A 24,074-nucleotide genomic window follows, 5' to 3' on the forward strand; every position below is an offset into this window, starting at 1 on the left:
GGACAAAACCTCAAGGTTTATCAGAAATCAAGATAACAGATCCGAAGGAAATGTTCACACCAACTGAAACTGTGACTCCATCTGTGCCTGATCTTCTGTGGCTCTAAGGAAAAAGCAGAGATATTCCCGGCCTCTTAGGACGGAATGTACTCATGGAAGCTGTTAAAAGAGGCATACCATACCTATGAACTAACATTTATTATTTGTACACAAAACTAGGAGGAATTTATCAAATGACAGCATTCTAATAAAAAATAAAGTTTTGGAATGTAAAACGTGGGTTTTGCCGAGACCGTTAAAAATTGGCAATTTTCAACTTGTACTTTAGACCGAACGGTTCATCTGAAACAGAAAGTAAATAGTTATATTTGTAGATAATTTTAAGTACTTTAATTTCTGTTAAGAGACCATTTACTAAAAGTTTATAGTTTTCAAGGTTTGAGCAAAAAAGCGGGAAAAAGCTGAAATTTTTAGCTTTTTTTTCGATTTTTTCAATGTTTCGGCAAGAAATTTTGTCCGCAAATCTCATATTCGGATTCAGCAGCCCAAAATCCATATATAATGAAAGAAATCAGAACTACCCCGAAAATTTCTTGGTCAAAACACAATTTTATTGAATCAATCACTGTACAAAAGGTTTGTTAAACTTTACTTAAAAATTTAGAAAATTAAAATATCATTTTCTCCTACTGTGATTACGGAATATTCTCTTTTTCTCTCTAGGGACCTTTTGTGGGAGCATTTGCATCAACAAATTTAGGTGATGTATCCCCGAACACCAAAGGAGCGATATGTATTCTCACAGGGAAGCCATGTGATTATATACACAGCACTTGTGGTGGAAATACTAAATATTGTATCGCGTCTGGCCCAGGAAAGGACATGACAGAAAGTACGGAAATAATTGCGACCAATTTATTTCATAAAGGAAAGGTCAGTGCAATCGATTTTTGGTTTTAATATATGCATTACTTTTACTACAAATATGCAGATACTTTTTCTAAATTTGTCTAAATATGCAAATGCATATTAAAAATACTCAAAAATAAAACAATATATTAAATATAAACATTTATGTTTAAAAAATTCAACCTACATTTATGTTTAATACATATTTATTTTTTACATAAAAAGAAATGACATGACACACAAAAACTGATATTATAATTAAATTAAGAATCTAAATTATAGAATGAATTTATAATCAAATATTTTTCAAAATTTTCAACTAGCAACTTTTGCCTTCTATCACTAAAAACGTGTTTGGACACAGAAAAAGTTCGTTCTACATCGACTGATGTTATAGGACAATATTTTAATTTAGGCAGTAAACTAATTTGCCAAGTCGTAAGATCTTCAGAAAAGTTGCCTTCAAAAATACGTACAACTTTCCTCAAACAATCGAAGCCCTCATTTTTTTCTAAAACATTTTTTAATTTATTTCTAATTGTAATCCCTGTATTTCCGGGAATTTTTTGACAATGAGCAGAAAAAGTGTTAACAAGATTAACCGAATCACTTAATTGTAAATTCCTTTGTTCTAATGACTTTATTAGATCTGGTAAAAAACTAAAATTAACTTTTATGAACATAAGTTCTTTAGTAATTTGTACACTCTTTCCAGAAAAATTTCTTTTGTGGGACATGATGCTTTTGTTTGTCAGTTCCTCATTTAAAAAATGAAATGTGAAAATGAATGTAACTTACGATTTTGGAACAGGCCTTGCAAAATACTTTGTCTCCACTTAGCTTTAACTCGGGAAAACACTTTATCCAAGCACTTTTTTGAATGGTAGACATATTTAAATTTAATATATACCAATCACTTCAAAAACACTAAATACGATACAACATTTACTTTAAACAAATGTTGGCCGGAAACTGACAAAATAAATATTAGACCCTTAAAAGCAGGTAGTTACCTACGACTTGCTACGCTAATAAAATAATATTTTTCTGGGAACACCCATAATTGTTAAATTCAGGTAGTAATGGGAAAGTCCAGATAGATAATAATGAGCCATAGATAGATAAACAACGAGCTCGTTCATATCGAAGTTATAAAATTCCAACTAAGAGAGGAAAATTTTAAACTTTTATATAATTTTTTTTAAATATGCAAAATAAATCGTGTTTAGCTTAAATATGCAATATATGCATCTATACGCACTTTGCATATATTCCGCTCTCTAGTTATGAAAAATAAAATATTACAGTATATAAAACAAATATACTACTTCATCTCTATTGTGATTTTAGTATATGTACCTACAAATATTTTTATAAATGGTATTTTATTGTATATTAACATTATGATACAGTAGGAAGCGCGTGTACCTACAATATGAAAAAAACATGGTGTGTGTAATGACGTGTTACATATAAAGACGTGGGCCAAAGAACACAGTCCACCTGGATATTTGGCAGTATTTATTAGATTTTAAGGAAGTGACGAAACAGGTTGATTTTTGATCTAACCAAGACACATTTTTACGGTACATACATTTGTCAAACCCCTCCCTTCCACTTCTCCACCCCTTATTTTTAAATAGGGAATAGCAGTCGTGTGCTAGCTCATATAAAAGTTATTCAATTCTATATTCAGTAATATAAATATTAACATAATTATTTATACAGGGTGTCCAAGAAAAAAATGTTTGATTAAACTAATTGGCACAAAAAGAAGAATGTATGTATTTTATTTAATTAAAAAATACATTCTACTGCTGTCAAAAAAACAGAAAAAAATGTATTTTGCTAAATAAACATTGTTTTTCGCTTAATTTCCCTTAATTTCAATATTCAAGCTGCCACCCATCTGCCTCTTGGTAGGTTGAATATTGAATTTAACCAAAAATTATATTTATTCGTCAAATAAACATTTTTCTCTGTTTTCTGTCAGTAGTAGAATGTATTTTGAGTTAAATGAATTGCATACATTCTTCTTTTTGTGTCATTTAATTGAATTCAAAATATTTTTTCTTAGACACCCTGTATAAAAAATTAGGTCAATGTTAATTTTACTGAATAGACAATTGAATACACTTTCAAATGAGGCAGCACACGACCCCTATTCCCTATTTAAAAATAAGGGGTGTGGGAAATGGAATGGGAGGGGGTTGACAAAATGTGTCCCCCTTACATCAAAAATCGACCTAATTGATGGATTCGACCGTTACTTGATGGAAGTTCATCTTATCTCACAATAAAACACTGAAAAACGTTTGTTTTCTATACTGCCACAAAATTTATTACAACTATGTTATTACTACAGCTGTGTCGGCAAAATTCCTTTCTCAAGTGATATATTTTACAATGTGTTTGCCTTTTTAAGTCTTTAACTGAAGAGGTTGAGGAGTGGGGAGCTGTTTGTCTCGAGTTGCTCATTCAGAATTATATCTGTATTTTTCAATTTATTAATTTCCATTGATTCTAAAAGTGATAGCTTAAGGCCTTTATTTTGAATATGTAGAATTTGAAACTCTTCATTGAAAGAATGATTATGATCTAGAAGGTGAAGTGCGTATGTAGAAGTGTCTGTTTTTCTATTGTTGAAAGCCCTTTTGTGTTCTGCTATCCGTTTGTCAAAAGTTCTGCCAGTTTGACCGATGTAAGTTTTCGGACAGTCACCACAAGTTAGTTTGTACACACCACTCTGTAGTTGCTTTCTCTTTCGGCTTTTATTGTTTTTAATATGTTTGCTTAAGTTGTTGTCAACAACTTAGTTTTTGTCAACAAGAACCCTGCAACAACTGTTTTTAATATGTTTGCTTAAGTTGTTGACAACAACTTATCAAACATATTAAAAACAATAAAAGCCGAAAGAGAAAGCAACTACAGAGTGGTGTGTACAAACTATCTTGTGGTGACTGTCCGAAAACTTACATCGGTCAAACTGGCAGAACTTTTGACAAACGGATAGCAGGACACAAAAGATCTTTCAACAATAGAAAAACAGACACTTCTACATACGCACTTCACCTTCTAGATCATAATCATTCTTTCAATGAAGAGTTTCAAATTCTACATATTCAAAATAAAGTCCTTAAGCTATCACTTTTAGAATCAATGGAAATTAATAAATTGAAAAATACAGATATAATTCTGAATGACCAACTCGAGACAAACAGCTCCCCACTCCTCAACCTCTTCAGTTAAAGACTTAAAAAGGCAAACACATTGTAAAATATATCACTTGAGAAAGGCACTTTGCCGAAACAGCTGTAGTAATAACATAGTTGTAATAAATTTTGTGGAAGTATAGAAAACAAACGTTTTTCAGTGTTTTATTGTGAGAAAAATCGACCTGTTTCTTCATTTCCTTAAAATCTAATAAATACTGCCAAATATCGAGGTGGACTGTTTTCTTTGGCCCACTCTGTATACCTGCACCACAGAAATATGCTCCAGAGGCTAAGAGACAGAGAGTTAAGAAGAAAAAACAAAGAAATAATTATTACCGTAAAGAACAGAAATTACATGATTACTTTGGCCGCATTATGCGTAATAGTAAATTCCAACGTCTACAGTCTACAGTTGATTCTCTAGGGCTAGATTCAGGGCAAGAGAACCCTTATACGTAGACGTATGTCCTGGCTGGCCAATCTTAGAAAATCAACTTGTATAACGTCAACTGATCTCTTTTGAGACGCTGCGCGCTGTGAATAGTATAAGATGCGTCAATTTGGTCGCCAACATTACTAGAAGATAGGCACCTTCAGAAGAAGATATTATGGTGCTAATTATGATACAAAAATAAATATTCAATAGGTTATTTCAAATTTTTGTAAAAATAAACAAAATCTGTGAAAGGACATTCTTAATAATTGCCATTTCTAAAATTCAGTAATAATTTTATTAATAATTTTAATACTGTTATAACTATTAATATTTTCTAGGAACTGTTAGAAGATCAAAATGGAATTGAATTAAACGGCGATATAAAATATATTCATAAATTTGTTTACATGCCTAATCAGACAACAACGGTGCAGCTTAAAGATGGACTTTTGGTCGAGGTAATAATTTTCAAATTTCCTTTATTTACTTTCTTTCTTTGCAGTCGCAAAATGATGAATATTGCTTTAAAATAGTGAAATTAGATCTCATAAATTAAAATTTTACAAAATTGGTTTTTCAAATCAGCATATCTCCTCTGGGGCCTAGTACTAAGAGAGCCTAATTTTGGATCCAAGGATTGTGAGTTCGAATCCCAGTTGGGTTGGAAATTTTTATTTACTGTAGACGTTCGGATACAATTCAGCGTCTATTTCTTAAGTCACTTTGAAAAATAACAATAAAATTTAATATGCGGTATAGGACTTACTCGTGAGTGGTTTACTACATGAAAACACGTAGGGAAAATATAGTATGTATGCAGTAAAAAACAAACTAGTACTAAATTGCCCCTTTCTTGTATCCTGGTCCGAATTGGAGACTGCAATGAGTAAATAAATCTTGGAAAACCTTTAGAAAATGATCAAAATTTTTCAAAAAGTAAACATAAAATAATTATAAAAATCAAGGTTTTAACAAGGTAGTGCACCTCCGCAATTTGCACTGCCTTTTAGAGATTTTAGCAGATGTTTTACTATGAGATGGATGGGTAGACGTTTTTTTTTTTTTTTTTTTTTTTTATTGTTATCAGCATCAACCACTTTGGGTTATTAGCTGTACTGTCATTGATACATGGTTACTTAAATCTAATAGCATTTTGATTAGGTATTACATAAGTTCACATTTAGGTAACAATATCATAATTTACAAATTAAGAATGGGGTTTATAAAATGTTAACAGTGGTTATAGTTTGTTTAAAACATTAATTTCTTTCAAATAATTAAACAAATGCGTAAGCTTACAGTGTGATCCTAAGGCTGCTTTTATATTGAGAGGTATGGAGTGTTTTTGTCTTTCATTAAGATATTTAGGACACTCTATTAATATATGTGTTACATTGATGTCGCAATTACACAGGTCACAAATAGGGCGATTTGACTTGGAGATTAGGTAGCTGTGAGTAAGTCTGCTATGCCCTATGCGTAAACGATTTAGCTTCACAAACAGCTGGCGATTTAGGTCTATCTCACACCAAGGTTCAATTGAGGGCTTTATTGTGTGTAGAGATGATTGTGAAAGATTCCATTCGTTTTCCCATTTGTTTAACACTTTTTCTTTAAGGAATGGTTTGTAATCGGAAACAGGGACTAAGTTCACTAACAGGGTAGACGTTGAACAAGGCCTTCAGGGCTTACATCATTTTATTTTTGAAGTTATACTTCTTTACGGGCGTAATGACGGTGAAATTTTATAAGGTAAAACCTAGCGACCGGGCGCATGCGCATTATAACTTTGTTCTGATTGGATGTTCAAATGACATGACAAAAATTATCCAATATGGCAGCTGTGGGACTGTGGTTTGGTTATAATGTATGCTTGTTGCGTTTTAAAATTTGTAGGAAGAGAAACAACAAACAAAAAGTTAGTTAATGGTTATACTGCCTTTTTAAATAGTTTTCATATTATATTTTTGGACTTATTTACATAGAAGAGATGATTGTTGCATGCCAATGTGAAAGCTCATCAAACTGTGACTAGTATGCCTGCCGCAGATCTTGCTTATTCAAAGCTAAAGAATCTTTCACTGGTAAGTGTTTTATAAATAGTTGATCAAATTTTGTTATGATATTTGAACATAGCCACTTTGCACGACGCAAGTGATTGCGAAATTTATTAGTCGTTATACGGGCTCCGATACCTACCTTGAACCTACCAAAATACATAAGTAGTATGTAATACTTTTATTTACATAATTTGATTACCATCAAAATGTCTATCAATATTCACCTAATATATTGTTTTCTTACTCTATGTTTTGTTGTATTTTTTCAATTCTAAATCATTTCAATTCAAAATCAAAATAATTTGATTTACATAAGTTAAAAATGTCAAAAGGTTAATCTGTTTAGTTAGACGATCTTCGCACATAAAATGACAAGCTGTCTCTGTGGCGAAGTTTTAATGCGAGTGAATCCCAATAGAAACTTTTATTTTTTTATTTTTTTTATACATTTTGTGATTGTAAGTATATTTATTATATAATTTTATTTTCAGAAAATACGTATTTAGTTAAAAAATTTTCCGACAATTAATGTTCAGAAATGATTTGTGGCATTTTTAATGTATTTGTGTGTGTTTTATTTTTTTATTATTTTAATTTTTGGCACTGTTTTAATAAAAATGTTTGAGAAGTAGTAAGTATAAATTAATTTAATATTTAAATAAAATATAAATAAAAAGTATATTAATTTCGTTTATAATCATATAATCATATAATAGAAGTATAACTTCTTACGTGCGTACAAAGTACACACACATTCTTTTTTTTCCTATGGGGTTACTTAAAATCAAAGTTTATATCGATCGACCACAAAGTTAACAAAATTAAAAAAATTTATTAATATAGATTAATTTAATTAATATAACATAGGTTAATTTAACACAAAAATTAAATATTTTTTTGCCACTGTGCACAAATAATTATGTGAACGTTCATATCATTAAATAGATATAACCGCTCAAATTGGTTTGAAAGAACATACGACAACTAATCTCTATAAAAAAATTAAGGATTATATCATCATCAAAAACTTAGTTTACAAATAAAAATCTAGTTATTACGGAATGTTCCTTTAAAATCGTCTATTCCCGAAATAATGAATTTCACATATAATTTTATCCATCACTGTATAAGTGTATATCACTATAATATCTTACTCCATTTAGCACTTTAATGAGACTTATTTTTACCGATCTTTATTTAAACCGATTTTACAGACTTATTTTTATGATTTCTTAGAATATTCTGAAAGTGTATAATACCTACATTAAATATAAGAAATATGATGTTACCTTAACATTTTCTTTTACCCTACTTAGTGTATCTTCTGCGAACTTTATTTTTCTAGCAAACTCCTCCGAATAGGAATTGTGATATTATTTACTTTTTCAAATCCCAACTATCGTTTCTCGTTTAAACTATAAAAGGAAAATATCCTCTGATATGTGTATTCGGAAAAGAGGATTTTAAGGATCTGGAAATATTTTTTTATAACGTTTATTGTAAAATGACAAAAAGAAATACAAACCTCAAACCAGATATAGAAACCAGAAAATATAATATTATTTAAATTAAGTATTTTCGATGGGAAATAAGCCACAATTTTACCAAAAAAATGAATTTATTAACGTTTCGACGCCCACGTTGGGTGTCGTTGTCAAATACAAAATAATACTAAATAAACAAAAATGTTGTTGCTTAGTAAAAAATTCTTCTAATAATTTATTTTATCTGACTCATTTATATCCGCAATTCACGCATGTATTTAGTCTATAAAGTCTTCTACTTTAAAATGATATTGCCAATATTGATGAGTTGCGTTCCTGGGACGACTTTACTAAATGATAGTTCATTCGATTACATCAAATCAACCCCAACTTAAGAATATCCGCCACAAGAAATCATAGCATGTGATCTGTCTTTAAAAAGACAACCAAATGCAACGATGGCAATAAAATTCTCGCGCTAGAGATTCCATAGTAAATCGCGAGGGAAAACCAGGAAAAAACTTCGTGATACTATCCCGACATCGTAAGTATTCTGACTTTAATGTATATATGCTATTTTAAATTATAGATGATATTAAAAATACATAGATATTATAGTATATTATAATATATACATATATGTACTAACTCGATATATGTTAATGACTTACTATACGTGGTATTTTCTTTCTATTGACTTCCTCTTTTAGTATGGGTAACCACATCCTACTGCATTCTACCGAGGAATTTGCAACACAATGGTTTTCATTTAGCATAATTAGAGCCGCTTCTTTGATTTTTCTCTTTTTACTATCTGTTTCTTTTAGGACTATACTTGAATCTCTCCACTGAAAAAGTCCTAAAATAAATAGATAGTAAAAAGAGAAAAATCAAAGAAGCGGCTCTAATTATGCTAAATGAAAACCATTGTGTCGCAAATTCCTCGGTAGAATGTAGTAGGATATTGTTACCAATACTAAAAGAGGAAGTCAATAGAAAGAAAATACCACGATTAGTAAGTCATTAACATATCGAGTTAGTACCTACCCAAGTAGCAATTTTACGACCTGCAACCAATTTTGTCCTAATGGGACGTTAAATTTAAGGACAAAATTGGTTCACAATAAGCCTTAACCAAGGACAACGTCTGTTTTTTCTATGGACCAACGTTCCTGCTAATAAGTAATATAATCTGATGACCAACCGACATCGGGAATAACGACGTCAATTATTAGGATAAGGTTTGACGTCTGACGTCGGTCTTAACCTATCTGTAGTATAAGTGCAATTAAGTGGCATACACATAGATATATAATACTCTAGATTGCGCCTTACGATCTTAAAATGGATGACGGTTGCGACAGAGATAAATGAGCCTATTTGGTCGGTAGTCTCTTTCTAATTCAAGGGGAGTATCGACGACGTCACTATCCTACTCTGTCGTCGAGTATTTTAGATGGTTTGACAGTTCGAACGGATGGCAACGAGAACTGGTCGTTTGTCTTCGGACGTGGATAATCCTGGTTCGAATCCCATACCAATCTTTACTTTTTTTATTTTTTATTTAATCAATATTGCGTTTACTAGATATTATTACATCTCTAAAGTAAATCTATGCAAAGAAATATATAACAAATAAGAAAAACTGTGTAGGTACCTATAGATTTTTAAAAATATAAAAGCCAATGTTATTTTTTTAATAAGTTAGGTAATTGTAGAATAGTATAAAGTAATTGTTAAAAATATTCGTAAAAAATTACCAATAATTAATATCAACATAATGTACCATCGATTTATTAATTGAATCGGTCATTTCAAAAACAACATGAGTCACATATTCCTAATTTTACAGAAGAGCAAAGAAAACTAACTATTGTATAGTCGAAAGATCGATGAAATGGATGACATCAAAATTCAGAGTTATATTGTAGTTTTGTTCCTAATGTTTTTACTGGACCGGTGTCGTTTTTGCACACGTTTATCTTAAGGAGTCTATTCCTCTCAAAAAGTTAGTTTCTGAAAATTGTGGACTTTGCTGTTTTTGAAATGACCGATTCAATTATAAGTAATTAGACATTATTTTTATTTATGAAACTATTGTTACAATTTTTTAAAAAAGTAGAAGCAAAACAAACATTCACATCATTCGAATAAGGACGAATTTATATTAATAACGAATGACTTTTATTTTACTATGCAGTTCACAAATTATGTATTCCAATATTAACCTTCTATACATACATTTATTATCTGTTAGATTTACTTAGGTCCATTTTTCAGATGTAAAAATATCTAATAAACGCAATGTTGATTAAATAAAAATAAAAAAAGTAAAGTTGGTATGGGATTCGAACCACGATTATCCACGTCCGAAGACCAAAGACCATTTCCCGTCACCACCCGCTCCAACTGTCAACACATATTACTCGATAAAGTGGGATATTCACGTCGTCGATATTCCCCTTAAATTAAAAAGAGACTACCGACCAAATAGGCTCATTTATCTCTGTCGCAACCGTCAGCCATTTTAAGATCGTAAGGCGCAATCTAGAGTATTATATATCTATGGGCATACATCAACGAGTACTCAACGTCGGGAATTACAACGTATTTATTAGGATAGATGAAAACGTTCAGAGGACGTTGGTGTTTTATCGAGTATGGTAGACATATTTTTCGGGAAGACGACAACGACAATCCAACGTTGAGAATACCAACGTTAGTTATTAGGTTAAGGTTTAACGTTAAGCTGACATCGGGTATAACCTCTATACTACAATGTAATTTACTGGAAGACATTTAACGACTGCTCAACGTCGGGGATTAGAGAGTATTTAATAGTATCGAACCCAACGTTCAGGAGACGTCGGGTGTTTTCTCAGTAGGTATATGGTAGATTGCTGCGTGTACTTGCGGGAAGGTGAGAACGACAATACAACGTAGGTAATAACAACGTAGTACGTAGGTAAAGTTGTATACGTTAACCTGACGTCAAAGTTTTTTTATAAGATACCTGTAATTTACTAAAAAACGTCGTAAAGTAAATTTTCGACAATTGGTTGTTTAGTTTCCAACTACAAAACGACGTAAAAATTTGCTGATTAGGGCTTATCTGACTTAACTCATCTTGACTTATATGACTATATGACAGATATTACATTGCATAACATAACCTTACTTTTTTACACTTGGTTTTTCTAGTTTTTCTATAAACAGTATATTAAAAATAACAATTTATTGAATGAAAAACCTATATATGTAGTTAAAAAAATGTATAGTTGTTCTTTGAGAAAAACAATGTCTCAAAATGAAGGGGAAATGCATGGAAAAAAGAAATCAAAAGCTTTTAGACATTCAACATATTTTTACAGACAAAAAGCTAAACTTTTGAAAATGGCACATACACGACGACCACCGGTCGTCGGGAGTCTGTCGTCACGACCAGGTTGTTTGCGCTTACTTTAGGACGTATTAGGTATACCAATAGGTAAACTCGAGGTGTGCAAGGTAAAAATAGGTTATACTAAAGGTCGGCAGGGGGTGTCCTCGTCCAAATCAGTTAAAATGTAGTGCAATTTAGGTCGCGAGTCAAATCCGCCATTAATGAAAGATCGCCATGGTTCAGCCATTTTTTGAAACATAATGTTTGGCAATTTTTTTGCCAGATTTTAATGAATATTTGATTTTAATTAACGAATTTTGTTTATATATAAATCAAGGATAATTTTGTATGGGTCTAGACATAATAATATGTTTTTTTTTAATTACGATGGTTATTTCTATTTTTACCGTCTTGTTCGATTTAACCTGTAAATTTCTGAGGCGTTTTCAGTTTTTAGCAATTTTTATACCTAGTTTAACAGTACACTTCCTTGCGTTTGTAAATTTTCGACCGCACAATGCAATGAGGCAGATGATTAATAAAATAATTATACAAGTCACTTAGGTTATATTCTGAATAGAGTAGGAACCTACTTAAATAAATATCAACAGGCGGTCATGCATCTTAGTCTCTGATGATTTAATACCCTCCAAGATTATTAACCTGTTTGGTAAAAATGAAGTGTGTCGGCCGTACTTCTGTGGTAGAGAATTTTATACTATTACTTTACAAGACCAAAGTCCTAAAAACTAACGTAATTTGACGATAAAATATCTCGAGCTGAGAAGTCGAGAGGGGGACGTCGAGGCAACCCCCACTTTCTATTCCCCACTTAGGTGCAAATAGCGGTTTTCTGACCGTCGTTGCAACGTCGCGTATTAACGTTGGGGCATTTAATCCAACGTTAAGACGTCGTAATATTACGTCCAATTGCTTCTTGGGTATTTTATATTTTAGTATTATTTAATATAATATCTATGTATTATTAATATTATTTATAATTTAAAATAGTATATATACATTAAAGTCAGAATTTGGTATTAGTTTTGAGAGTAAACTAAATGTAAACCCAAATACTTACGATGTCGGGATAGTATCAAGAGGTTTTGTCCTGGTTTTACCTCGTGATTTACTATGGAATATCTAGCGCGAGAATTTTACTGTCATCGTTGAATTTGGTTGTCTTTTTAAAGACAGATCATATGCTATGATTTTTTGTGGCGGATATTCTTGAGTTGGGGTTGATTTCATGTACTCTAATGAACTATCTTTTAGTAAAGTCGTCCCAGGAACGCAACTCATCAATATTGGCAATATCATTTTAAAGTCTTTTACTTTAAAATGTATAATACATGTCTGAATTGCCGATATAAATGAATCAGATTAAATAAATTATTAGAAGAATTTTTTACTAAGCAACAACATTTTTGTTTATTTAGTATTATTTTGTAAATTCATTTTTTTTGGTAAAATTGTTGCTTATTTTCCATCGAAAATACTAAGTTATAAATAAGCTTCAGAAAAACATTATTTAAATTGTTTTTGAAATTTTCAAAACAGAATTGTTCAAAACACACCAGTATAAGTAGTTCAGAAAATCACCATGGATGACAAAAATACAGTGCTCAACAATATTAATAAGGATCAAAGTAATATTTTATGCCAAAAATATTCGAAGTTTGTAAAAATATAACTAAAATAATATTAATACCACGACTTTGGCTATAATATAATACGGCTATCAATTTTAAACGAAATAAAATAAATTTTGTTATTGTGCCCATCCATTTCTTTGCCTTTTTTACTATCGTCAGAAAAAAGTGAAATATTAAAGTCGTATATTTTAAACGTTTTCAATCCAATGGCATATAAAACAACATAATGTTATTCTACATCCCACCAGACTGAAAACAATGGGAACCTTCTCTGGTTACACCTCCGAGGTTTCTACAATTTGCAAGCCATAACGGATGCTGAAACTAAGGAAAATGAGAGAATTTTACAATTTATAATTCACATACCATCTGCTCAGTGCGCTAAAGTTCCAAAGAGAATGGTTCCCTTCGTACTCCAATCAGAGTAAACTTGTAAATCAAAAATTAATAACCATTTTCAATTTAGTGCAGCAAGCACTTCTACCGGTTTCGAAACTTATTAGACTCTCATTAGGAGGCACATAATATGCTGCTCTCTCTGATCCAACCAAAACAAACCCCGGCGTGCAGTTACGAATTGCAACGAACGAAATAAATTTAAAAAATACATAATATTATAGACTGATCCTTAATTTATTAATATTGGATGAGATACCCACATTTCTACGTAGTTAAGATTGTTGGCGCCTAAAATACCAATGAAAACACAATATTCTGCCTAGTTCGCTATGAGACTAAATTTGCTTAAAAATTTAACATTATACTATTTTTATAGTTCCAGTTGCTTTGTTGCCATTATTAATATGAATTTTTCTAATGGGGAACTGATTGATATGGTCTTTTTGTTAGTGGAGTATAACAAAAATGTGCTACTATATAGCAATAAGAATTTTTCATCAGCAATTCCCTGATAGATGACAACCAAGAAGAGAAACTTTTGAAAATATACTAGAACGGTTTCAACGGACCGATCGAACAAAAACTATTGTTAATATAATCCTTAGTGTTACTGAGGATCTGCAAATCTGCATGTTAGTACGACCGCTCTAAGTATCTAGCGTGTTGGTATTGTTTTAGTATACTTTCAAAAGTTTCTCTTCTTGGTTCTCGTCTGTCAGGAAATTGCTGATAATACATTTTTATTGCTAGTAGCCCATTTTTGTTATGTTCTCCTAGCATAAAATTGTTATCTAACCAACAAGTGTATTAATTAGGGCGATTAACAATTGAGATATTTTAACGCGTGAGCGGAGCGAGCACGTTAATGTTTGAGATTGTTAATCGCCATTTTAATTCACGAGTTCGTCACAAAACTTTTCCGTCGACCGTACTTTTCAGAAATAAAGATATATCAATTTTTGATTTTTCAAATACACAGAATTTTAAACAATAACGTAAATAATGACATACAATGACAGATAGTACTAACAGCGGCTACTTGATTTTAAATTTTTTAATGGGAATATAAATAGGTATATGTTTGGTTGCCTACACCACAGGTCACTGCCAATCACAGAGCGTTTAATTAATTTATGCAAGCAATGTATGTTGTGTTGCCTATAATGAAATCGTTCATTAATAGAAAATCATTCATTATTAGGGGTCATTAATAAATGATTTTGGGGTGTTAAAATCGATCATAAATGGACGGTCGACGAAAAACCATTTTAATCAGTTTGTCATTAGACAAATTTATATTAGTAATGGTAACAAAGCAACTGAAACTGTAAAAATAAAATAATGTTAATTGTCTAAGCAAATTTTGTGTTATAGCCAACTAGGGAGCATATTTTATGTTTTTTGAATATTTTTACGCCCACCTAATAAAAATTCACCTATTTTTTGTTGCAATTGATGTTTAGCTTAAAGAATCAGGAATAACTCACAAATTAAAGAACTTAGGTATAGAGAATAAGCGCTTAAGAAATAAAAAAAGTACCTTAAAATATCATTTCACTACAGTGTGTTCCATTTAAGAAAACTCAGAAAATACTCATTCCGAGTTGTGACCAATCATTTATAATAAGATTAACCATTTCGCTATACTATTAATGTTTAAAATAGTAGAATATAGTAGACTAAAAATCGTTTGAACATAAGTAGAAATTTTGATGTCAAATTACTACAATTCTACAGGGTGTAAATATTGCTACGAAATTAACAAAAAAACGTAATTATCTTTTAAACTACCTCGTATAATATTACATAATTCTAGATTTTAAAATGGGGAGAATTGAAGAATGTAGAAATATTCAGGATGTTCCATTAAAAAAGACATAAGTTTCTATCACTCTATCAATACGGGTGGCCCTGTATCTTTGAAAATATTTTTACATTATGGTCCTATCTGTGCCCTAACTTTTACCTAAATAACTTTTTTTCGTATAAAAAACAGTAAAATTCTTTATAAAAGGTATATTTAAAATCCCCCAAAAGGGCTACATCAAAATCACATTACTAGTTTTCGACTGGTTTACCAGTCATCATTAGTGCTTAGGTGCAATGTACATGCTAACGTAAGCACTGGTGATGACTGGTAAACCAGTCGAAAAGTAGTTATGTGATTTTGATATAGCCCTTTTGAGTAATTTTAAATATACCTTTTATAAAGGATTTTACTGTTTTTTGTATTACATGGTTTACAGCCAACTACAGGAAAACTTTTTTCTTGTGGATTTTTTTCGTATCCTTTACAACAAAGTTGTAACTGGACTTTGTCACACTTATGCCCCACCCTGTATATTAGTTATATGCTGTTATATAGTAAACTTTACAAGATATCAAAAATGATGACTATACATATCAAAACGTCAGTTATGCACAGAATATCAAATATTACATCTGCACAGAGAAAACCGGATGCTGCAGCCCGGAATGCAACATCCACATTTTTATTCAGAATCCTGATAAAAACAGAATTTGATTTGCGGGTTCTATACAATGTACAATCATAAATGCATTTTAATAGATTGACAACGTAAATGGATATTTATTTTAACTAATTTTTGTAATAAAACTGAAAAAAATCCTCATTATTGCAAGTGAAATCGACATTATTGGTTTAATGAAAATCACTAACCTCCATTTATGTTCTCTGAAGGTTTTTCACACGTCTTACCTATAGTTTATTAGACACACTCTAGGTAATGTAGATGTTTTAATTTTGAACCAATCAATCCAAACATATTAAAACCATTTTTGGTTTAGTTTAAATAGCATAATTAATATTTTACTTGTCTTACAATAAAACACTGATAGCCCAGTAGTAAATGAACGAGAAATACGGAGATACCGTGTAATTTTTAGGGGCAACTCAGAATTGCATGAAAATTTCGATTTAGGTTCTACTTACCCTCCACTTCAAAGTTGAATTTGCGCCGTTGGTTGTTTTTACTTGGGGGGGTCAGTCACCCCTTCTCGCAGGTGAAAAAACATACGTTCAAGATAAGCCCGGAAATAAAAAGACTGATTATAAGCAACTTTCGTTTTATACAGTTTTTTATGTTGGTGAATACTTTTTGAGTTATTTATAATTAAAAATGTTTATTTTTCGACAAAAAAAGTTCGTTTTCAGACGGTTTTTCGCAGATAAATCAAACAGTAAATATTTTATCGAAAAAAATATTTTCAGAAAAAATGTAGCTCAGAAAAAAACAAAAAGAGCTGTGTATTCGTAAAGTCTATAGATCAAGCCAAAGCAAATTTGTAGCTCATGAAACATACGTTTGTTTCGTCCAATTCCAAATCAAATATTTCGTCGTGAAATAACCAAAAAACGAAACACCTTTCGGAAAAAACACATTTGGGAAAATTTTTTTATAAATTGTTTAAAAATCTTTATTTTAATTGTTTAGAAAAGTTTCTAACATTAAAAATAAGAGAGTTACGCTCAAAATAAAGTTGGATCCCTTTAGCTTGATAAAAAAATCATGAAAGTCTCCCCTTGTTTAGCTCCCCAAATGAAATTAATCGTTACCGCTTTACAAACAATTTACTTTCCTTATCTAGTTTTATATGATCTGTCAGTTTTAACGGTTTAAAGTGCTTATTTTTGAAATGGATATAGTTGAAAGGCCTTGAACAAGTCACTAAACACGAGTACATGCAAACTTTGAACAGCCATATCTTAACCTTTAACTACCCGCGCATCAAATTATAACATAACTACACGCGTGGCGTACTTTATACGCCACAAGAAAATACACTTAAAAACAGCGGATTTGTTTTTTTTTTTGAAAAAATACACTTAGTTGTTTGTTATAAACCTTATTCGGCATCAGTGAATACTTGGAGTTTCTTCTCAGTAAGACTGTAAGGGATTTATAACTGTAATCATGGAATAACTGGATTCCATGATAAATAAAATTATATAAATTAAATTACTAATAAAATTTTTTTGAAATGTGATTTTTACAGGAGAAAATGTATTGTTTATAAAGAAAAATATATTTTGTGTCATAATGACTAAAAAACAATTGAAATATGTACATATATATCTACTTATATTAATATATTAGTGGAGTATATTATCCACCACCAGAAACCACAAATAATAAAATGTAAATTACGATCTTCCCAGAACGCCGATTATAACGAAACTAAAACCAAATTGTAAAGCACATTCCAGTGATAGCTTAGAGAGATAAACAAGGTCAAAAAATAAATTGTTAAATATATTTGCAGTAGGATTCTTATATCTGGCGCACGAAATACGCCAGCGCGTGTAGTTAAAGGTTAATTTTGCTCTTACAGAAAAACAAAATGAAACTAGCATATTTATAACAGCAAAACCTACATTTTTTCACTTTTTGAGATTTTTCGTATCACTAATACTTCTTAAGTTATTTTGAAAAATGGAAATTTTTCCAAAATTTATAGAAAAATTGTTTTTAATTCTGAAATCTGAAATTTGTTTTAAATTCGTATTGTTAGATTTTGTTCTATGCGCGACTGCTTACGTGACAGAAGTGAGCGCGACTGCTCCCGCGTTAAACAATTATAGGTCTGGATCCTGCGTATGAAAAAAAGTTGATTAATAGCAAGCTGAAAATTTGTTAATAGCTTAAGGGTGTCTATTCGGACAAACTTTGATATATGGGAACACTAAAACAGGGAAAGGTTTAATTGTGGAACAGGTTAAAAATTTGTAACGGTCAGACCACGAAAACGGCACATGTATTTTGTCCGACAGAACAGACTTAAACTCTCCGAACATAGATTAAACTCTTATGCAAAAATCAGACTGCCATTTATCACCAAATGGGCGTTTTAATGAGTGAAACATGTAGAATATGTCAAATGACAGGAATTATGACAGGTGATAAATAGCAGTTTGATTTTTGCATGAGAGTTTAATCTCTGTTCGGAGAGTTTAAATCTATTCTGTCGGACCAAATACATGTGCCGTTTACGTGGTCTGACTGTTCCAAATTTTTAACACGTTCCACAATTAAAACTGCCCCTCTTCCAGTGTTAACATATATCAAAATTTATCCAACTAGACACCCTTAACCTGTTAACAAATTTTCAGCTTGCTATTAATCAACTTTTTTTTATGCGCGGGATCCAGACCTATTACAGATCGTATAAACAATATACATACATTTGTGTACATACATTTAAAGTAAATGGTAAAGCCGTAACGATTCATTTTATTTAGGGTGCTAAATAGAGTGAGATCTTTTAAAAGGGGCCAACCTTTTTTTTAGCCTAACTCGTTTATTTTTGATGCTGGACACTTTTATAAAAAATAAAAATAAATCTTTCTTTAAACACTTAAAAAAATATTCGTAAGTTTTTACCAAAAATTGCCTAATTTTTCGGTGATTTCACGTTGAAATGTTCGATTTGGAATTAGGCGAATAAGAACGTATTTTTCATGAGCTACAACTTTGCTTTTACTTGGTACATATACTTTACTGATACACCATTTTTTAAATTTTTTTATAAGCTACACTTTTACTAAAAATACTATTTTTGAAAAAATATTTACTTTTTGAGTTATTTGCGAAAAACCGTCTGAAAACGTAGTTTTTTAGCGAAAAATAAACATTTTCAATCGCAAATAACTCGAAAAGTATTGACTTACATGAAAAACTCCATAGAACGAAAGTTCAATAATCAGTCAATATATCCATTTGCGGGTTTATTTTTAAACCCGCGGTTTTTCACCCCCCGAGAAGGTGTGACCGTCACCCCCCAAGTAAAAGCAACCAACAGTACCCAAATTTTCATGCAATTCTGAGTTGCCCCTGAAAATTACACTTCAAAACGGTCATTTATTGGGATATGAAAATTTTGTTTCCCATATTTCTAGAAAATTTATTAAAAATTAATATCACTACAGCTCTTTCGGCAGAATTTCACAAATATATCTGTATTTTTTAATTTATGCCATATCGCCGGTCCGGAATAAAAATGACGTCACTGCAAATTTTGTCAATTCCTGTTTATTGCGTAATTAACTTCTAAAATACTGTTTACAGATGATACAAAAGCGACAGAACTGTAACTATGTGCTCAGCCGCTACAAGGTAGTTGCGTCGTTATTGAATTACGCACCATTCTAGACTTTGTTTCAGATGAATAATAAGGCAACTGAAAATGGGGTTGAAAATGGGGGGACTAAATTAAGATAATGAAATTCAAACCAATAGGGATAAAAATAAGAGCCGTCGCTGTAAGAATAAACAGAATTCTAAATATTTAAAAATAATTTTTGTACAGAAAAATTTTAAGACCAAGAATGACGCAATGTTGGGTAGAAAATAGGGGAAATAAATTAAGATAATGAAATTCGAACCAATACGGATAAAAATAAAAGCCATCATTGTAAGAATAAACGCTATACCGATGCTCCTGGATGATTACTCCTCATTTAATCCCTATTTTAAATACTTAAAAATCGTTTTTTTGCTCTCCTGAGAAATTTGGCTTTTTGCAGTTACGTCATTCTTATTCCGGACTGGCGATATATTCTAATAAATATAGCTTAAGGCGTTTTTATTTTGGATGTGGAGAATTTGACACTGTTTATTAAAATAATGATTATGATCTAGCAGGTGAAATGCATACATAGATTCTGTTTTTCTATTATTGAAAGCCCTTTAGTGTTCTGCTCTGCGTGTGTCAAAGGTTCTACCAGTTTGAGCGATGTAAGTTTCTAGACAGTTACCACATGTCAGTTTGTAAACACCATTCTGTAATTGCTTTCTCTTTTGGCTCTTATTGTTCATAATGTATTTTCCTGTTGTTAGTTCTGAAAGCTGATGTAATTCCTTTCTTATGTGTTTGGCTATTTTTGTTGATATCTTGCCTGTATATGTGATAGAGCAAAGAGTACCTACTGGGTTTTTATGTGGTATTGGGAAGACTCATTACAGGTCTTTCTTATTCAGTTTTTGATTTAAAATTTTAAACTGTTTTTTACTGCTATTTGTTTAATGATGTTAAATTTTTCATAATACTAAAATTCAAGTTATATCAATAGGTCAGAAGCATAATATATTCCATATAATACCATTTTAAAGTATAACAAGAACGAACACAATTTTTACGGGATATACCTAAATATTGGAAAAGGATAATAACAAAAGTGTAAGCTAATGTTATACTGGTTATGACAGTGCTAAATATAGAATGATAGTTGTGTTACTAATAAAATCATTGCGACTTATTTTAATTGATATTATCCAGACTTAACATGTTTTTATATGTTGTTTAGGCAAAAGGATGTTTACCTGCATTGGGTTATAGTTTTGCAGCTGGAACGACTGATGGGCCTGGATTATACCCTTTTAGGCAAGGAACAAAAAACGATAATCCGCTATGGACTTTCCTACGAAATAAAATTGCTGCACCTACGCAAGAAGATAAAGATTGTCATTATCCCAAACCAATTTTACTAATGACTGGAAGGGTATGTAGCATATAATTAAAAAGATGTTGGTCTTAATATATGCAGTCCTTCCACTGTATATTTGCACAACTATGAGATTATTAATGATTTATTTTGTATACTACGTCTCTTTCCTACTCACAGAAAGTGAAACGATTAATTTAAACCGCCTAGCCAGACACAACACCATGTATTGAACAAATACCATAGAACGATGGCCGCTGATTGATTTATCTACAGACAATTGACAATTTTAAATTTTGTTTTGGCAGCTTTCGATTTATTGGTTTAAAAATTTATATATTAGATTAGCTAATAACAACTAACTTATGTGTTTAACCTCTAAATTGGCACTTAGTTATTTAATAAGTGCTAAAACAACGTTATCGGGGTAGGTAATATTAACTATTTTTTAAGGGTTTTTGTTTTGTTTATAACATATGTTTGCTCCATATGGCTTAGCCTCATTGAAAGAATCCGTGCGACTGTTATTTTTTGTTTCCTTAAATTTTAGTCTTCTCATATCGCATTTTTTGTTACTACATATTCTTTTTTGTAACCATTTTGCATCAAAGCCTAAATTGACCAACAGCAGGAACATGATTTGAATAAATATATATATTATTTGCACCATATATTTGCTTATTTTTAATAAAAACCTTTTAATTTTGGATTACTACGATTTAAATATTTCTTTACTGTAGATGTTATTGGACAACCTATATGCCAATAAATGGCCTAAAGAATAAGTAATAAAACGTCTATTTTAATATTAGCTATTATCTAATTCTTACAACGGACGTACGTTTAGGATTATTTTTTATTAGGCATATTTTGGATTATTTCCTATAATAAGAGTGATGACGATGTGCAATGATCCAGTGGACGAACTGTGTATTATATAAAATACATTTTAACAAAAATATGGAAGATATAGTAGCTAAACATTATTCTCTTAACATGGATAAAATAGAGATAACCTTCTTTCATCTGAACGAATAGCACAAATATATCAGAGCTGTTCCATGTTATACACTATGCTGATATTGTATACTACACCCCATTCCACGAATATACGACCCGCTTGGATTATCGCGACAACCAATATTTTACTGTGCCAAATATGAAGAACGAAAGTAAATTGCAAATTATATTGTTGTCTATTGGAGTAATTATTAGAGCCAAATACTTGCGTACTTTTTATGTTGCACACTAAAATATTTGTTGTCGAGATAATCCAAAACAGTCGTAGGTATATTTGTGGAATAAACCATATCAAAATTATATTGACGGTTCATAAATGATAAAGCCAGAGGTAGAATAGTGGATGACAAATGAAAAATCACAACAGCTTTCAGCCTGATGATTTATATTAACGTCATCATCAACATTATCTACTATTTAGGTAATTTTGCAAACCCTGTACAAATAAGCTTATGAATAGTCACCGTTCTGTTAAATCTTTTTATCGACATCTCTTTTCCTTTTAAGTTTCTTCGGTGTTCATTTTCACTTAACGATCTGATGATGTAGAAAAATTAAAAGTCGTTCAATTTCTCAGAATTATATCAGCAAATAATCAAAAATTTGGAACTACGTTTTATCAATAACCAGAAAATATATAATTAAAATATTTTACGAATATAATAGAGTTTTTTTTGGAATATTTATGAGCATACAAGGGCAGCTAAATGGTAAGCTCAACTGAGTTAAAAGCATAACAATCTTTTGCCATTAGTCTTTGAAAGTTTGTATTGCTTTAAAAGTTTCCTTTTGTATAAATACATGCCATATAGGTAAATATAGAGTCGCATATTTAGTTAGTAAATGATCCGGTTAAATGATGTCCGCCATAACAGCTAATAATACAGCTTCCGAACTTTTCAAATGTCTATAAATATTTTATGATTTAACAAGATCTTATCTCTTACAGATGAAAGCGTCCAGTTAAACATTATTAATTTAATTAATCAATGAATAATTAAGGAAGGTTTTTGAAATATAAGATGAGTAGTTATGTACACGATTATTCACTATATTTTGACCCCCCTGTAAACTGCTTTATTTACAGAACTAGAAAAAAATGGAAAATAAAAAAGTTATTTGATTTTTAAGTTATGATTTTTTGACCTATATATCGTACTAGTGACGTTATCCATTTGGGCGTGATGACGTAATCGACTATTTTTTTTAAATGGGAATAGGGGTCGAGTGCTAGCTCATTTGAATGGTTATTCAATTCCCTATTCAATAATATAAACATTAACATTAGTAATTATACAGGGTGTCCAAAAATTTTTTTCAATTAAATTAATTGACACAAGAAGAAGACTGTATGTAATTTATTTAATTCAAAATACATTCTACTGCTGTCAGAAAACAGAAATAAATGTTTATTGAACAAATAAACATTACCTTTCACTTAAATTTAATGTTCAAGCTGCCACCCATCTGCCTCTTGGCAGTTTGAATATTGAATTTAAGCAAAAATCAATTATTATTTGTACAATAAACTTTTATTTCTGTTTTCTAACAGCACTAAAATTTATTTTAAATCAAATAAATTACATTCATTATTTTTTTGTGTCGATTAATTTAATTTAAAAAAATTTTTTTTGACACCCTGTATAAATAATTATCTTATTGTTTATATTACTGAATAGAGAATTGAATTACCTTTCAAATGAGCTACGACCCCTATTCTTATTTAAAAAATAGTACGTCACTAGTATGTCAAAAACTCATATTTTAAAAGTCGAATAACTTTTGTATTTTATATTTTTTTCTAATTCTGTAAATAAAGCAGTTTACAGGGGGGTCAAAATATAGTGAATAACCCTGTACTTTGTATCCTTTTGAAGTTGTTTTAAAATTAGAAAATATGAAATGTTTCGCTTCCAGTAAAATTTAACATATTTACCACATAGCATTACCATTATACAGGGTGTTTGAGAAAATGGTAAAACCGCTTTGAGCATAGGTAAAAGACTGAAAAATAATTGGAAATTGCTAAGTAAAAAGTTTTTGTAATGCCAG

At 30.7% G+C, this 24,074-nt stretch overlaps 1 protein-coding gene across 5 annotated transcripts in view; it reads left to right on the plus strand.

The window, feature by feature from the left end:
• The window catches only part of LOC114342269 (neutral ceramidase), a 111,187-nt gene that overhangs the window by 67,208 nt on the left and 19,905 nt on the right, over nucleotides 1-24,074 (plus strand). For 4 of the 5 annotated variants that reach the window (XM_050656006.1, XM_050656008.1, XM_050656007.1 and 1 more), the window contains 3 exons: nucleotides 724-933; nucleotides 4,899-5,018; nucleotides 20,865-21,059. In XM_050656006.1, coding sequence (XP_050511963.1) covers nucleotides 724-933; nucleotides 4,899-5,018; nucleotides 20,865-21,059 — 525 coding nt within the window. The remainder of the gene's footprint in view (nucleotides 1-723; nucleotides 934-4,898; nucleotides 5,019-20,864; nucleotides 21,060-24,074) is intronic. The other variant, XM_050656009.1, reaches the window with a different exon arrangement.

The sequence above is a fragment of the Diabrotica virgifera genome, chromosome 7 (assembly GCF_917563875.1).
Source record: "Diabrotica virgifera virgifera chromosome 7, PGI_DIABVI_V3a".
Lineage (NCBI taxonomy): Eukaryota > Metazoa > Arthropoda > Insecta > Coleoptera > Chrysomelidae > Diabrotica > Diabrotica virgifera.